The sequence below is a fragment of the Drosophila teissieri genome, chromosome 3R (assembly GCF_016746235.2).
Source record: "Drosophila teissieri strain GT53w chromosome 3R, Prin_Dtei_1.1, whole genome shotgun sequence".
NCBI classification, from domain to species: domain Eukaryota; kingdom Metazoa; phylum Arthropoda; class Insecta; order Diptera; family Drosophilidae; genus Drosophila; species Drosophila teissieri.
In genome coordinates, this window is record NC_053032.1 from 10,091,007 (window position 1) to 10,108,817 (window position 17,811).

At 41.0% G+C, this 17,811-nt stretch overlaps 2 protein-coding genes across 5 annotated transcripts; one reads left to right on the forward strand and one right to left on the reverse strand.

Moving 5' to 3' along the window:
* The first annotated feature begins 3 nt into the window (after window positions 1-3).
* Window positions 4-9,267, forward strand: LOC122622472 (phosphatidylinositol transfer protein beta isoform). Of its 4 annotated transcripts, none has more exons than XM_043800919.1 (9): window positions 4-239; window positions 585-640; window positions 7,076-7,106; window positions 7,183-7,294; window positions 7,359-7,510; window positions 7,901-7,981; window positions 8,152-8,261; window positions 8,325-8,504; window positions 8,627-9,267. In XM_043800919.1, exons 2-9 carry the CDS (start codon window positions 624-626, stop codon window positions 8,763-8,765), a joined length of 822 nt encoding a protein of 273 aa, XP_043656854.1. In that variant the 5' UTR covers window positions 4-239; window positions 585-623; the 3' UTR covers window positions 8,766-9,267. The 4 variants fall into 4 exon arrangements, with proteins under 4 accessions (XP_043656854.1, XP_043656853.1, XP_043656856.1 ...); XM_043800918.1 differs by having other exon boundaries at window positions 4-171; XM_043800921.1 differs by lacking the exon at window positions 7,901-7,981 and adding an exon at window positions 7,632-7,709 and having other exon boundaries at window positions 7-171.
* Window positions 9,268-11,138: 1,871 nt separating this feature from the next.
* Window positions 11,139-14,776, reverse strand: LOC122622470 (cryptochrome-1). Its single transcript, XM_043800915.1, has 4 exons — window positions 14,479-14,776; window positions 12,686-13,029; window positions 11,665-12,584; window positions 11,139-11,484 (listed from the first exon to the last, which is right to left on the reverse strand). Exons 1-4 carry the CDS (start codon window positions 14,618-14,620, stop codon window positions 11,262-11,264), a joined length of 1,629 nt encoding a protein of 542 aa, XP_043656850.1. The 5' UTR covers window positions 14,621-14,776; the 3' UTR covers window positions 11,139-11,261.
* Between the last annotated feature and the right edge of the window lie 3,035 nt (window positions 14,777-17,811).

Genomic DNA, 17,811 nt, shown 5'->3' on the forward strand with positions numbered 1-17,811 from the left:
CAAAATCGATACCATCCGCCTATCGGAATCGAAGTGTTTTGCATGAACATCGAACTTTAGCTCCGCTACGACACGCAGTAGCTAAATAACAAACTCATTACTAATACATTACTGCCGACGATTTGCAAGCGCGAACAGATCCCGATACCAGGCCAATCGCAGTCCCCAGTTGTACGTCATCACTTGAGTAATAAATCAGCGGCAAATCGCATAAATTGCTATTGATATTCCGCCCGCAAGTATGTGCGTGTGTATTTGCGAGTGTGTGTGTGTGTGTGTGCATATGACTCGTGTGTTTAGCCGACAATTGGAGAAAAAAGCATTAGAATCAGAATTGGTTAACTGAACTAAAGTTGGCTTAGCCAAACATAAACAAAAAGTGCGGGTGCAGCTTTTTTGGCAGCGAATCAGAAACACCAAAGTGTTTTTGGCAGATATATAAATTAAATATAGAAAGTGCGTGCGAAGGTTAAGCGTCGAGTGCAAGTGCATTTACATTTGGAAATAATAAATTCTACAATTTAGTTGAAATCCGCCAGCGAATTCGCATTAAATCTAATTCTGTATTTTGTACTCTCTCGCAGCAAATCAAGCAGGAAAATACCGGATAATAATTGGCAAAGATGCAGATCAAAGAATTGTGAGTATGAAACTGTGTATTTTTACCGTTTACCAGTGATTATTTTATGTTTAAATGCCCAAAAAGTTGGGCAAGCCGCAAATTATTTGTGACAAATCGATTTCACACTCTCTCTCCGTGACATTTGCTCTCTCTCTGTTTCTCTGGTCGCGTGCCGCTTCTCTCTCTGTTCTCTCAGTAGTTGCTTTTGTTGTATTTAAGTTTGCGGGCATTTTCCGCAACAACAAAAGAACGGTTTTCTTATCAGCCCCCTAGACGCCCCTTTCTCCGCACACCCCCTCTCTATTCATGCCGCTCTATCTCAGGTATTTTGCAGCTGTGGCGATGACGTAATGAATTCAAGTCAGATTTTGGAGCTACGTAAGCCATCTTATTTCTTATAAGCATTGCCATTGCTAATTACTTTTGGAAACTCCTTTGCGTCATCGACATACTATATATGCGAAAAGAAGATAATGCCTTCCAGTCGCTCAGCGACGCCACGTTGTCGACTTTTTCAGTGAGTCACTCTCTTTTGCGCCTCTCTTTTCCCATAACTCTCTTTTCGGCTTTGGGCCCTGCGATTTTAATCAAACAAGTTGTTAAGTGCGATAAGGTCGTTGCGTAAAGCCCACTAAACTGACTCATCGTGCATCTTTAATCCTTTTCGCCCGAAAAGCTCCAGGTGACATTCCTCTCATTTGCAAATAGCTCACGTTTCCTCCTTCACATTTCCACTTTGGCAATGATACTTTTAATTTATTAACGGAAATTGTCAAAAGTTTGCTTCAAATGGCTTGGCTTATAATTGCTTTGACTTTGACAGCTGTCGGAAAATGAGGCAAAATCGGAGCAGGTTGCACACAGGAGATTGAAACTGAAAGCTCAAACACACAATCTCCGTCTTATCATTTTCCTTTTCCGACTTGTACAGCCTCCCGTGTGCAATCATTCGCATCCATCTTATAATAGAACCTCAATTGAATATAAAAAGTGCTGATTACTGATAGATGTTAGGTGTATGAGTTTTGTAAGCTCTTAATTCTCATACGATCGGTTTTCGGCTTGAAGTTTTGCACAAAAATCGATGTGTATTCTCAATTTGTTAAGCTTGTGTAGCCCTTTTAATTAATTTGATATCATTTAAGAATACAAGGAATTATGTAAATGTAATTTTTAAAACGTACAAATGTAAAATGTATAATAGCTAGCGAAAAAGCCTTGGCATTAAGTAGTTCATTACTGCGAGCGTTTACAGATATACAGTTCCTATTTAGATTATCCATAAAATGTATTTATAACAATTATATTTATCATATGGTGTACATTATGTATACAAGTGTACAATGCCCAATAAGTAAACTAAAGCTCATGAAGTTTAGGGTAACAAATTCTTCTGCAGGTCTTTAAATAATATTCTTTTCTGAGAACTTTTTGTTGTGCTCGACATTTTTAAATGGAATAAGGAAAATTTAAGGCGACTGCATTTTCCTGCACAATAAAACTTTTTTATAGTAAGAGGCTTTAGCGCAATTCCCTGTATTAAAACACTCATAAGTTGACCAGCAATCGCCACGAGAGGCATTAATGTTTAATTGTACTCGATGCCGTAATCCCAATACGAAGCCTTTAGCATTTGCATTTCAAAATGTTTTTCCTGCCAGATTTTCGCATTTTTCCGTCAACCGGCTGCTGGCGTGTAAACCATTTGGCAATGAACATTTCAGCACCATCATTAAATGAAAAACAAAGGTGCAAAAAAAGGGAACGCGTGCCGCATCACAGTTTGCTGCAGGTTGATAAACAATTTAAATGGCCGGGGGGCAAAGTGGCCAAATAAATAAAAGGCAGCTGAAAAGGTAACAAAAACAAATTGTGATAGGCAGGCTGCACTTTGCATGATTTATCTAATATTGTGTGTTATTGTGTACCAAATGCTTAAAGTGCTGCACTTTATTTGTTGACATAGTAAATATAAAAAGGGCATTTAGAACAACTATCTATTGTGGAGAAATTGTAATTACAGAATTGTTTCTGACGGAAATCGAGCCATTAATTTTAATACCATTTATGTAAATCTATCAGCAGTAAGTTGGCAAGTTTATACTCGTAGTTTTAATGGGTAAAATATATAGATTATAAGCACTTTGAATATTGGCTAAAATTTGTATTCAATCCTCTATTTGATATCGGTCAAATTGTCCATCTTCATTGTTGTACTGTCAACCTTAAAGCCAATTCATTTACCAAATTTGCCACATTAAAGTTGGTGTGAGTGCAAGGTTTTTCAACTTTCAACCATCTCAACTCTGATTTCTGAAAGCAAAAGCTTGTTGTTTTCAATGTCGGTCCTCCATGGACCTCCATGGACTCGTCATAAACCAGCTGTAGCGTGACTTTTACTGCCCCAAACTGATTGGCCCCTTTGTACACCACACATGTATCCGTCAGATACAGTTCTCCCTTCGCACTCCCCTCTGGCCCAGCCAGCAATCAATTTGAAAATGGCACGAGCTCCAATTTAGTTCCGCCATTTGTGTGCCTTTTATGTACTGCGATAAGATAACACGCAGTGTTTGGCTTTCGACTTGAGTCCGTCGTTTTACTCCGCAACGGCACTGTACTCATTACACGTTTCGCGCGTTTTGAGTGTGTGAAATTTCAGTTGTTTCGAAAATGTTTGGTAATCGAGTGTGCCTGCTGCCAAACGCCAGCATAATTGGGATACGAGTATGGAGATGGGTATGCCATTATTCGAATTGGGGTAAACCGCAAAATGCAGCCTTGATTTTAAAAACTCCTCTTCATTGGTGCATGGCGATATTATAATTTCACTACAAAAATACTTGATTTACATATGAGCTCTGTCAGTTTTCAGTTCCGCTTAAAAAATATATAAATAGTTTGTCCATTAGATAGCTAATTACTCATAGCTTGTAGTCTTGGATTATAAACACATTTTAATACGCACATATGTTTATGTAAATATTCACTGCTAGACAGAGGCTTAGCACAAATGCTTCAATTTCAAGCTCGAATGACTCGTTGCTCACTTATTCACTGACCAATCCACTGGGCAATCTCTGTGTGACATCTTCATTGCGGGTAAATCAATTATTACTTGGCTTCGGCCTTCAATTGCGGCAATGGCCAGTGGGCGGCCCTCAATAATGGCCACCACAAAAGCCTTGGCCACGAGCTTTCCCCTCGACCCACCCACACACACACACACCCACCCACCCTGGGATGCGAACACCACAGAGCCCCAAACAATCACATTCCATTTTCAATTATGCCAACAAGAGCAAACAATTTCCCTTGTTCTCGGCCACAAAAGAGGGTTGAGTGTGAAGGGGTCTCCCGAGTGTTTCTTTCGGCAACTTTGGTCTCATTAAGAGTTCTTCAATATTCTCAGACTGTTGTTTTTGCTTTACTTTTACTTTTTGGCCCTCCACTCATGTGTGGCGATTTCTTGTATGTTTCTATTTTTGCTTTGCATAATTTCTTCAATGCTCTGATTGTGCTGTGATTCATAGAAATCCGAAACCAAAACCCCTTAGAGAAACGCGACTATATCGTTTGATCTCTTGCTTTGAGTGGATGATATTCAACCCAGTTAGATGTTATTTCGACCATTTCGGGGAAATTTATTTACAACTGAACTTATTGGAACAGCGATTTTGTCGCACAAACACATTCCAGTGTTGTGTTTGCGTTTGTCCTCTAATGATTTTCCTGTTTCTGGGTTTTCAGCTTTAACAAGTTTTATTTGCCATCCCAAAAATAAAATGCCTTTTTTATTGCGACAGAGGAAAAGTTTTGGTGGAAGAGGGCAGAAGACCAATTTTTTATGGGCCATTTTTTGCGCCTAAGTTTTACAATCAGATTTGATTAAACGACAAACGCTGCGTGGAAATTTGTTGAAAAGAAAAGTTATACTGTTTGCATAATTAAATGAATTGATGATACGTTTGAACAAAATGGGCAATTGAATTGAAAGGCAACCAATACAAATATTTATTTCGAGTTACTTAGCTATGTATTTACATAAGTATAGATTCGCTTTCGCTAATTGACTAAAAACCGTACAACATACGCTGTTAACCTTACAAATTCTGTTTTAAGTAAATGCTTAATCAATTATCTTAAGCGGAAACCTTAATTCTAACCCTCTGAACATACACTCCAAAAGCTCAAATCGTTCCTCTTGATTATGTAATGATTAAGTGAAGTTCCAAATAACTTCATTAACAATTAAACACGGCAACACAATGTTCCACCTCTCTCTAAGTCCCTTTATAGTTCTAACTTTTTGGAGCCCCATTCCCCTGACACACACACACACACACACACTCCTAAATCATTCACCTTGTTTGGGGGAAACCCTCAGATGAACTCGGCCGAAAGTTAAGCTTGATCCCCTCCCGCCATAAAACAGCGCTCTTGGAACTTTAACCTTTTCAGGGGCGGCGCGTAGTTTTCCAACTTTTGAGTAGGCAACATTAAAGCTCCTGGTGCTGTTCCTCTGCCACGCCCACCAGTTGCTCGAGTCGACTGGCAATTAGGAAACACATCATTACGAGTGTCAACAGTGGGCCAAAAGGTTAATTGCGTCTGCAAGACACCCGGCAAACAAAGCCCCGAATTTCCCCCACTTTCTCCACATCACTTTGATTGTTCTCGAGTCGTGTCGTGTTTTCTTGTGTCTCATTGTTTGGCATTTGCTGTGTATTATGTATTATGTGGGGAGGCGAGAACGTCTGGCAGCCCATAAAGCCGGGCCAGCACGAGGTTCAGGTTCTTTATGGCCAAGGAGCTCCAGTTCGCACCTTGCGAATGCATGCCAAGGCTTCCCTCGCACCGGGGAGCAATTTGGCCTTTATTTGCCGGGGAATATTTCATTTGCCAAGCCGTTGACTGTTGACTTTCCTTGGATTACAGTTTGTAGCTAAATTTCAGCTTGCGACGACGGGTGGTAAATTCCCAGAGATCAAGGAGAAATACCAGGGATTTTTATGCTCCTCTTTGTTACAGTTGTTACATCACAGGTTCATAGTTGTGGTATCAAAATTAAAGAACTTTTCCCTAACTATTTCCCTATGCCAAAATTAAAAAACCATCACAAAAGTTTGGAAATGTATCCAACATTTCTGCATCATTAACCCTCAAAATGTGAACATTGCCAGGAGATTATAAAGCAATGATAGAAAGGTAGAAGGTTTTAAACTCTTCCGGCCGTTTTAAATTAAATTTGCATTGGTATTTGCACTCTAAGGTATAAAAGTTAAAAGAACTGAGTTTAAAGAGCATTTCTTATTCGGGGACAAAATTAAATTTTAGCCATTAAATTATCGCCGCCAAAACCGCAACAAAAGTCAAGCGATGCGATCAAGTTTCAAGGCTGGCATAATTATATGGAGGTCCCAGAACACTTGCTGCAGCCTTTTTCATCTGCCCTCCAACTCTTTTGCTGCCTGGCGACCTGTTTGGTAATTAGAGGATGAGTATGTGGCCCGGAAGTGGGTGCTTTCGGGTTTGGGGAGTTCCAACTCATATGCATGAAAATAAAATGCAAAAAGCTTTCATGCTGGCAACCCTTTTATTGTTTTTTTTCCAATGCCTATGCTCCTCCCTCTTCTGTAAGCTTTTAATTAAAAATATATCGTTTAAAGTGTGCAGTAATATTACCTTTCTTCGGCAGTTTGTATTAATTGGTCGTTTAAATTACCTGAGATCTTATCTCAACAAGTATCAATTGGCCTCGATTGATTGGCCTTAGCCAAAATTACTGATGGTCATTCATGCAATTAGTCTCAATATTCCTTGTTTGAATAGTTGCTGCATACTTTGGGGCTTGAGTTCAGTGCCTAGGCCATGTAAAACCAGAGTAGAGGGCTTGTAATATGGGGCAATTTGTGTGCAGTGCTGATTGGAACATAAAAGGGGCCAGACAATTTGCCATTTTAAAGTTTGTCTTAAGAGGAAAGCTCTGCTATTACAATGTACATTGGTAGTCATCAAATTTGATCATTTTTTGCATTGACAAAAAAGTGAAGCCATCGAGGTTAAATGACTTCAGAAGTAAACTAAAACGAATGCAGTTAACCCGTAAACTATTTCAATGTAGTGGGTGATATTTATCCCGTTTGTTTTTACACGAAACACTGGCATAATCAAGTACCCTACTACTGAAGAAACGTGGTGCGAATACCGCTTCTTTTAAAAAGTTTATAATAACTGGTTGTATTTCACTGGTTATAGTTAATCATTTGTGTATTTCCCGCTCAAACTGAATTCGATATACTCCATGTGCTCGATGGAGAGCAAAGGGTATTACCAGTTTTTTTATGCACAGGAATGGTATTTAATTAAAATGGTTATATTTAAACTTAATTAAAATCGCGTAGCCTTTATGCATACATTCGCTGACACAGTCATTGTTTTTTCTCGTTGCAGCCGTGTGACTTTACCATTGACTGTGGAAGAGGTAAGAGAGTTCTGGGGAAAAGCCCGCTGTCATGTGGAGAACTATTTTTCCAACTCTCCTTTTTTCTGCTCCACAGTATCAGGTTGCACAATTATTCTCGGTGGCCGAGGCGTCAAAAGAGAATACGGGAGGCGGCGAGGGAATCGAGGTGTTAAAGAACGAACCCTTCGAAGACTTCCCACTGCTGGGTAAGCAATTTACGGTTGGTAATGAATTACTTCGGGCTAACAGAAAATTCTTCAACTCCTATAGGTGGCAAATACAATTCCGGTCAATATACATATAAGATCTACCATCTGCAATCAAAAGTTCCAGCCTACATACGACTACTGGCGCCCAAGGGCTCATTGGAGATCCACGAGGAGGCATGGAATGCCTATCCCTATTGTCGAACAATTATCACGGTAAATGGGGAAAACACTATTATTAATTAACAAAATGGGGGTTAGAAACAAAGCACCTCGGTTCCAATAGCAATATATGTGAGACAACCTGATGATTACTGTGATTATATTGCATTTCTAGAACCCCAAGTTTATGAAAGATGCTTTCAAAATAATCATCGACACTCTGCACGTCGGCGATGCGGGAGATTCAGAAAATGTAAGTCAAGAATCCACAGCATGATATAACTAACATGTGTTTTCTTCTTTTCTCTCCATAACATCACCCCATCTCAACCATGCATTTAATTGTGAATACTAACTACTCCCGGCTAATCACACTCGATCATCCACCCCCATTTCGTTTGGCTTTTTCGGTTTGGTTTCGTAATCTTTTGGTTTTCAATTAAGAATCCTGGTTATATGAATAAAAACTTTAAAATAGACATTTATTCGCAACATATAGAAAATGACCTTGGCACTGTTGACAACGTAAGTTTTGTTTGTTTTGTATTTCATTTGCTGTCTGCTCGGCTCGGCTTTGTAGTTCTTATCCGCCATCGATCCATGTTCATGTCTATGTAGTAAACGCTTTTCGTGTTCGATTATTTAAAAATTGGTTATGGATCTAAGCTATCTTGTCTTGCTTTTCGATGTTGCAGGTGCACGAGCTGACGCCGGATAAGCTGAAAGTGCGAGAGATAGTGCACATCGACATTGCCAACGATCCGGTGCTGCCCGCGGACTACAAGCCCGATGAGGATCCAACCACGTAAGCGTTAATACTGAATATACTAATGAGAATTTGTAATTTACGTTCCTGTTATCCTTTTAGCTACCAGTCAAAGAAGACGGGCCGCGGTCCCCTGGTGGGAGCCGACTGGAAAAAGCATGTTAATCCTGTCATGACCTGCTACAAGCTGGTCACGTGCGAGTTCAAATGGTTCGGCCTACAAACAAGAGTAGAGAATTTCATACAGAAATCAGAGCGCCGCCTCTTTACAAACTTCCATCGGTAATTGCTCTTTAATTGTATAGCTTAGAACTCGATGCTAGATTAACTTAGTTAGAATCTATACAGTTCGATAAACCCTCTATTGAAACTCCCTATTGATCACTCTTCCATTTTCATTTCAGCCAAGTTTTCTGTTCAACCGATCGCTGGTACGGTCTAACAATGGAGGACATCCGCGCCATCGAGGACCAAACGAAGGAGGAGCTGGACAAGGCGCGGCAGGTGGGCGAGGTGCGGGGTATGCGCGCGGATGCCGATTAAGTCTAGTAGAAAATTGTAAACAAAATATGTGTATGTAAAAACCAGGCAAAACAAGAACGAAAAGGCAAAACAAAACAAAACAGATTAATGAAATTGAGATAAAATTGCATAAATAAATTTACGATATAAACTAACACCATGAAAACAAAATGAAACAAAATTAAAGCAATGTGAAGCCACAGCAGCGTCCGCTGAAACAAAGGCAAACTAAGCAAACACCAAGTGTACGGCGACCGCAGCAACAAAGCTTAGTACTAGTACTAGTGCAGCACACGACAACAAATTAAAGAACCCGAGAAACAGTTGCAACCGCAGTAAGTTAGTTAAGTTCCTTCCACTGCACTGTATGTAAAATGTAACCAGGATACCGAGCAAACACACAGGACATCTGTTGACGACACTCTCCTCCACGCATGGACTGCACCACGTATAATCCCATTGTTTAAGTTGCATTTTGTAAATTGTGAAATAAACCAAATGACAGTTAATGTAAAAAGTTAAACGCAAACATCCGACCTGTAGGGGAGGGCGAGAGGTGGGAGCAGTTTGAATATGTGATTTTCTGAGAACATGTATGTACATAGGAGCCTATGCAAGCATGTCTATTTGCATTCATTGGCTATGCATCTGTGGTCTGCATGTGATTTGCATTTCAAAAAGTCAATGTAACAATCCAATCCCAAGATAACCAGGAGTAGGATAAGAGTCTGAGGGTCTTGGCTTGGATTGACTTGGCAAACAGTTGCCTTCCATGGGTTAGTTTGAATGATTTATGAACCGCTTGCAAGTGGAGTTAGCTGTAAGCTACGATTGCATTATAGTCCATCTGGCTGCGATGAATAACAATTTCATATTGTAATGGGAATTGCCCAAGAATATTTGTAATTCCATTCTGAAAAGTTTTCAAACACACCAAACAACACTAGGAAACTGCCAATATCTGAAATGCCCAAACAAGAGGAATCCTTAAAGTAAACCACCTTAGATACACCGTACTCTTCTGCTGTAGCAACATATCCTCAAAGTCGCCTCGAGTTTTTTACTATCTGCCACGTAGTTCTGCTCAAACACAGAAAAAACTCTTGAAGTTTATGTAACATTAATGATCTATCTATGAAACGTCCATTTTGAAGCTATAACCTCTATCAAAACCAAAAATATTGAAAGCTTTTAACGAAATCATTAGTGATGCTATATTTTCATGGTATTAAAACACACGGATGAGAGAAACAGGCGCCCAGTAGAATGAAAAGTTAAAAAGCAAGTGAATTTAATTGAACCTCATAGGCTTAAAGCAGTCAGCTAGCACCATATGGTATGGTATATGGTAGTGGGGATTGGAAAATGGAGATGGGCTGGGGAGAAACCAGGGGGATTTAAACCTTATTGCATACGGAATGGGGACAAGCAGCTTTTTATTTTTATAGCCAATCGGTTCGAACACACACATCCACTTAGCACACAGAATGCATCTGCATCAGCACAATACTATACATTTGTACATACATACAGAGAGGACACTTGAATCTGGGGAGTACTTTAAAAATATAATAATGATAAAAGTATAATGCGTTACGAGATATTCCAAAAAGTATAAATTGCATCAAATTGTTATTTGCTGTGAGTTCTCGTTCGTTCTCGTTCGTTTGTTGATTGAATCGGTGGGTTCCATTATTTATTCAGCTATCTATCGTATACTACGCAATGTGTGTGACATTTACATTTACCAGAAACATAAATTTTTGCCAAGCAACGCTCTAAATGTTTACTCGAATTTACTTCACCTAATTCAGAGGATGTGGATGTCTAAAACAAATGCTTACTTCCTACAAAGGACTATTGCGAGGAACGCACTGGTAGGGGGTGAGCGAAAAGCTCGGCCTGGTCGAGTTTAGATTTTCTCCAACTTAATTTGTAGCGAACTGTCGAGGGACTCAAACTTCAACAATAACTCCTTTTAGGTCCCATCAACCCCTACCAATGTCTCATTTGAATGGCACGCATCTAGAAGGAACACCAAAATTAGGCATTAAAATAAAATATACACAACAATTTAGACAAATTATAAGATAGAATCTCTCATTAAACGAAAGGCAAACGAAGCAAGGATCAATAGATCGACATAAAATAAATTTCAATATTTGAAATACTTCGCGTTCAATTTTTCTCGTATGAAAGACCCAATTAAAAGCAAATCTATTTAATTAATGCTGTTAATTAAAGTATAATTTGACAACGTAATACAGATGATAATAATAATTATATATATATACACCATAAACGATTTTTAAAATAAGCTGAATAAAATTGATATATGAGTAACACGTTATAAGCTGTTAAAAATAAAACGAAACCAAATAAAACGGATACAAATTGTATTGTAGTACTTATTTTAATTGAAGAAAATAAAGCATTATTAATTATATATAATATTTTACTGGTAATAATTTCTTTATTGTGAAATCGAATTAAAATTGGGCTGGTTATCATACTCCTTCACACCACCACGTCGGCCAGCCAGAAGAACTGACGCACTTCCTCCTCGTTAGATGGTCGGCAATGCGGAGGCGGGGTGATCAGCGAGTTCCGGAGCGTCTTCATGGCCAGCATGTTGCGCTTCACGGCCATGGAGAGGTCGATGATGCGCTTCGGATAATGGACTCCGATCAGGCACTCGTACTGCTCCTGCTGCTCGACAGACATTCGCCAGGGCTCGTGACTGGAAAAACAAAAAGGAAATTCAATCTACGATCTACAATATGTAATAAGAATACATGAATACATGAACTCAAAAATATTTGTATTTTTCATACGTTAAGACCACAAGCAGTCATCATATATTACGTATACGACAAGTATACCATCGGCATTTTATTATTTCTAAATTACGCAAACTTACACGAATTCCCTGGGCACATTTATCAACTCGGGGACGTACTGCTTGATGTAGGTCCCATCCGGATCAAGGCGCTTGGCCAGTGCCACCGGGCAGGTGACCAGGGAGGAGTCCAGCAGCCTTTCAAAGGCCGAGCTGGAAACCCACATCCAGTTGCCAGCGCAGACCGACCAATCCGCATCCAACAGATACTTCAGGAAGTGCTGCAGTCCGTGCTCCCAGCTCTGCCACAACCCTCCGCGCGTGAGGAAGGTGGCCACCGTGTTCCGCAGCGTATGGTGAAGCCATCCCTCGGCCAGGAGTTGTCGCATGGCGCCGTCGATGAGCGGGAATCCCGTTTGACCTAAGCGCCAGCGCTGCAGGAGATCCTCTTTCGGCTTAGCCCACGGGATGCTCAGGCAGATCTCATTCCCCTCCATGCGATCGTAGTTTGGATTGTTCACCGACATGGTGTAGAAGTATTCCCGCCAGATCAACTGCCCCGTGATGTGCGCGCCGCCAGACATTTGAACGCCCCGCACACAGGCGCGCAACTGGACATTCTTGAAGAGATCATGGACGCTCCAGTAAAAGCGACGTACCGAAAGACAACCAAAGCGCAGATGGGCGCTCATTGACTTTGGGGAATCGTGGATATTGGGCAGCGCCTGATTGGGCAGATAAAATCCGCGCTCAAAGGCGTGTTGCTCCACTTTGAGACGCTCATCCAAGAGAAGTAAGGCCTGTGTTTCTCCTCCGCGCCAGTTAGTCTTGGCCAGAAAACCCATGTTGTCCGCATACACATTGAAGTGATCCGGTGCGGGCAGCTTCTCGAACAAGTTAAGACTCCGGCATAACTCGGAATCCAGCTCCATAAAGGTGGCTTCTTCCAGTCGAGCATCGGCCGTGGGTCGTGGAGGAAGCCCAATAATTTGCACTGTGTGCTAAAGGATTACACGTATTTTTAAAGTTCAATCATGATCTGATTTTCAGATGATTAGGAATGTTTTCTCAAAAGAAAAATATAACTCGATTAAGAACTTACCAGGAACATTTGGTAGGTGAGCGGTGGAATGCCCCCATTGGTCTCAATCACCAATTGCGGATCCCACAGCGTGTGTGATACCTTCTCGACGAAGTCGATACTCAGCTCCCGACACAGAGAACGGATGCTCTCATCGCGATCATTCCAAATCGGCTCGCAGTCCTGCTCTATGCAAATCCTGTGCAGACGCACTTGCTCGTGTAGCCGTCGGAAGATATTGGCCGGTTCGCCCTCGAAGACGAGGAGGCGTCCACGTCCATCTGTTGCCGCCTGCAGCTGATCATCGATGTCCTGCAGTGAGTCCAGCAGGAAACGCATTCGGTTGTAACCCACATTCTTGGTACCTATTAGGGAATAGCATTTTTGAGTTTCACATTTCTTTCTATATATGTAAGTGCTTTAAAAAAGTGTTTTTTTAATATGTAAACCATATTACAAACATTTTTGAAACCGTTCCTCATAGAGTAAATAGGACAATGTGCGTCAGCCTGTCCGTCCGTATAAGCAATGAGGTTTCGGAAACAAATGGCTAGAATCATTTCAATAGGCTCGCTGTACAAGTTTGTTTTAAGAGATTGCCACGCCCACTTTAACTAATGCATTTGAAAAAGTTATTTTAATGAAGTAGAAAACAAGTGACGATTGAACCTTCAAAATATCATGTTTAGTGAAGAAAAATGATTTTGATTTTATAAATACAAGAAGTATTTACTTCGTCCACTCGGACGTCGACAAATTAGAAACCCTGTCGGGTTATGGTAGCGACTTTAGCTGAGCAGTACATTTTTATTACTTAACATATTGCAAAACACTGTGCATTTTCTACGTTTAATACTTGTTATTGCTCTGTAGAATTTATCTTTATAATTTGCGTAACATACACAAAAGTTAAAAACACTTTCTCTAAGCTTGCCAACGGTTGCCATATTAGGAATGCAACGCAAGTTTGTCAATTGAAGTGCGACCTTTTAGATAACTTTTCAGCTTTTGTATTCAGTTAAGCCCATTTTCCATTGCCATATTTGTTTTCCCGCTTTTCCCCACAAAGCGACGCTTATCGGTCAAGTGATGGGTTCTATAGGCACCTTTGTTTCTCTCCGACATTTTCAGAAAGCGAGCTGTTTAAACACAAGCACAATTCTACTATTCTGGTTTGTACTCAATGGCTCTACCCATTTGCATTCTATATCTTCTATATCTCTCTCAGGGATTTAGCGAAAAATTCTCAAAACCGCCAGCCACAAATCGCATTAGGACGCATCGTTTGTTTTGCTCTACCATGCAAAAGTGCATTAGGTTTTCCCTCCGTTTTCCGTCTCTCTCTTGTTCCCTACAGCTCTCCTGTCCCCCTTTCCACGAGCAGCGAAAACTCGGAATTCGTAGCGGTCGCGGAAAGAGGTTGTATGTGATAACCGATGCAAGTCGCAAAAAATGATATTAGCTCATACGGAGAATGAGCGTGTAATGGCAATCAAACTACAAGTATTTATTTTAACCCTCTGTTGCCACTGGTTTTTTATTTTCTCTTTGAAGTATTTTCAAACTCTTTCTTCTGAAGATTTTTTATAACAAAATAATTATAGAGAGATGTTCTTTTATTTTGGAAGTTTTGTTAACTATTAAATATTTGAGGTTTTTAAGGAAAATTATCCAAATAATTGAAATTTAAGAAAAACCAAACTTTTTATATTATACTACTACGTAAGTTCAAGTGTGATTGCAATTGGATACCTATCATTTGATACCCACAAAGCGAAATCCGTCAAATAGACCTTCAACAACTCGATTCGTACCTGCACTCTCTCCATCGAATATGAAAATGGGAATAAGGGCTATACCCTGATCCTTATCGGCGAGGGCGGCCAATAGAGCGGGATTATCATGGAGCCGCAGTCCATGGCGAAACCAAATCACATTCGCCCCTCGCGTGGCCATCAGTGAGGAGTTCCCTACTTCTGGGTTTCGAAATTTCCGCTGATCGCTCCCAGTATTGATCGGGAAGTACAGTTTTCCAGCTGGGGAAAATTCCGATTCGGAAGATTTTCTTTTTCCGCACACGCGATTCGCTCGCGCCGGCAACTAATTGACGAATGAGAACGTGAATGCGAAATTCGAGTGCTGAGAACGTCTCTACAACTGCAACTCAGCGTTCTGTGCTCGGCGTTATAAGCTAAAATGAATCGCGTAAGTGTTGTGAGTGCAACAGAGATGGAGAGAAAGCGACCTGTGGGAACCGCACACTGAAACAAGTAAGTCCCAAGTAAGTCAGTTTAAGTTTATTGGTAGGACTAAAACACCAGGGTACAATATAAAATATAAATTAAAAAAAATAAGTTAATAACTATTATAGAGCAAAAGAAGAAACAGCTTGTGAGCATTTTAAAAGCGTAAAAAAAAAAATATACTTTCACATACACATGAATATGATTTTTAAAATGATTTAAATGATGGTGATGACACATATTTTTGTAAATTAAATTCCTATGCATATAAAGCGTTACAACTTTTTATTATGGCTGTGGATAAAGATGCGCAGATTGCTAAGGAAAAAGTGCGGACTAAAATATTTTCTGCCCGTGTAGTAGCGGGCACTGTGAACCGGTAACTGGAAGCAGCCCGTTCAAGTGCGTCAATACAAAGCCGTCGATCTGTGTGTGTGTGCAAAGGGGAAACTGTGTGCGCGGGTGCTTGTGTGAGCACAAGTGTGGCACTCTGCCCACGGTCGCCTGCACTTCTAGCTCTGCGCCGAGACCGGGACCGAGAGCGAGCCATGCCCCCACCCCCATCCAACCCCCAGCTAGCTGCCACCCCTTGTCCGTTCGCTCTCACAGTGGGGCACTGCGTTCTGGGCACACAGAACCAGAAACTGAACCCAACTGTTGCCGCCTATGACGTGGCGAGCTTTGGCTAGCACTCAACATTGCAGTGGGCTAGATGCAGGCTGTTTGCCTACTTATATCACCTTAAAGTGGTAGTAATTGCCTATTCGGGTGGCTTATTACGCATACGCAGAGTATAAATGAAAGATGGGCAGTATTCCGATCCGGACTTCAATATTAGACCAGTAGAGTAGCTAAAATTCGCTATTGGCGCACTTTTTGGAAGAGTCCTGCATTGGCATAGTTAGTTACCCCGAGTATGGGCCACAGCACCTTGCCAACTTTTTGTGTGAGCTTTTCCCCCTAAAAACCCCCGCACGTCGAACACCCAACATCCCTGGACAGCCTCAACGAGCCTTATTGTGAGTAAACTACGCACTTGCATCACAAAAACTTTGGCAGTGCACATTGCATGTTGCCTAGACAACGACAACGGCAACGGCAACGACACCGACAGCAGCAGCAGCAGCAAAAACAAGAACAAGGACCAAGAGAGGCAACGTGCGTAACGGAATGTCAACTGCAAAGCTCGCCGATGCACGTGTCCTGGCAACAACAACAACGACAGCCGCTGCGTGCAGCAATCGGGCGAAGAATTCAAATGATGACGACGACGATGATGAGCCTTCTGTGGCTGGACTATGGCCAAAACCGGGATTATTAGAGAGCGGGGGAAAGGGCCAGAGGCAGAAGCAGAGTGAAACGGGGCAAAATGAACAATGCAGTGGAGTCGAAAGGTTTTGGACAGAAGGATTTTCCTTGCCTTGTTAGCTTTTATGAAACTAATTTACGTTCGTCTGTTGGGAAGCTTTCAAGGATTGAAATTTCGGAAATTTGAAGATTGAGTATGGCAAATACAATTACTTAAATTCCAAGAACTCATATTGCTCATACGCCAGGTTGGTTTCTGTTCACAATTTTGGGTTCATTGACACGGACCTTTTCTTCTTCTATAGTTGGCATTAATTTACGTCAAGGGCGAACTTTTCAAATAGAAGTTGTCCTTTGTATCGAACACCCATTTAGCCATACCCCAGGTGGTACCAATTGTTCGCGATTTCTTTTCATTTTATGATACGAACTGCCTTCGTCGTTTGTCGTATGAAAAATGACTGAAAATTGGCTGATAAAATGTCATGTAGAAAATATAATTTTATTTCTTATAAACCAGATGGGACTACTCGTTGAAAGGGCTTTTACTTATCAATCGCTGCTGCTTAACCCTAGTTCCCATTGTGCTTTAAAAAGATCCTGGACAGCGAATTGCATTTGTAAATTGTGTTGGAAAACTCCCTAGTACTCAGGTCTGTCAGGTGGGACAAAACCCTCAAAGGGATTTCCTTTATTTAGTGCAGCTGCTTTCCCAAGGCTTCCCTTCTCGAAAAGCAAACTGTTCAGCCATTGTCGGGTTATCCCGTGCCATAATTTATCTTCCAGCCAGCAAGTTCCCAGTTCAGGTGCACTGGATCTTCCGTTGAACTGCCGGGCACAGGCTGCTAGTTCCATTCTTTCGCTCAACACGTCACCAAGGACTTGAGGGGCATCCTTTGTGCAATCAGCAGCAGCACACACCGCCCACACCGTCCCTGTGTTTGTGTTGATGACTCGCTACATTACATGATTGCCAGGCTGTAGATTGCAGCTTGTTAGTGAGTAGTGTTGCCGGCCGACGATTCCACAACCAAGATAGGAAATGTGGAGTAACATTTGGTAATTGCGGCAAAGCGTTCGACTTCAATTTCGATAATACTTTTATTTTCATTAGATATTTTTTGATGTATTACTACAACTTTCGAATACTACAACTTTCCAATTTTTTTTAACCAATGCAAGGCCTCATACTATATTCTTTTAGGAATATTAGTGGTATACATTCAGTCAAACATAAATACTATACGATTAAGAAAGGCAATGCACTTATCAGTTCTGTCATTCTCTACAACGGCCACTAAAATATAAATAGGTGAAGTAGAAAACAGACAAAATGTCATACCTGCTAGTGAAGATTGCACAGCCCTTTGCCTCCTTGCCTGCGTAATTTTCCTTTGGAGTATTTACGAACAATATGTAACAATTTATGTTATGCGACCTCCATTTTACACATTTCAAAGGATGTAGCCCTCTCACACACAGGCAATCGAATCTGCAAAGCAATCCATCACACTTTTGTTGTCGGGTTATGAAATCGAATTTCTTGTTGAGTGATCCCGACAGGCTGACAATGTCAGATTGAAGTCGCTGATGGTT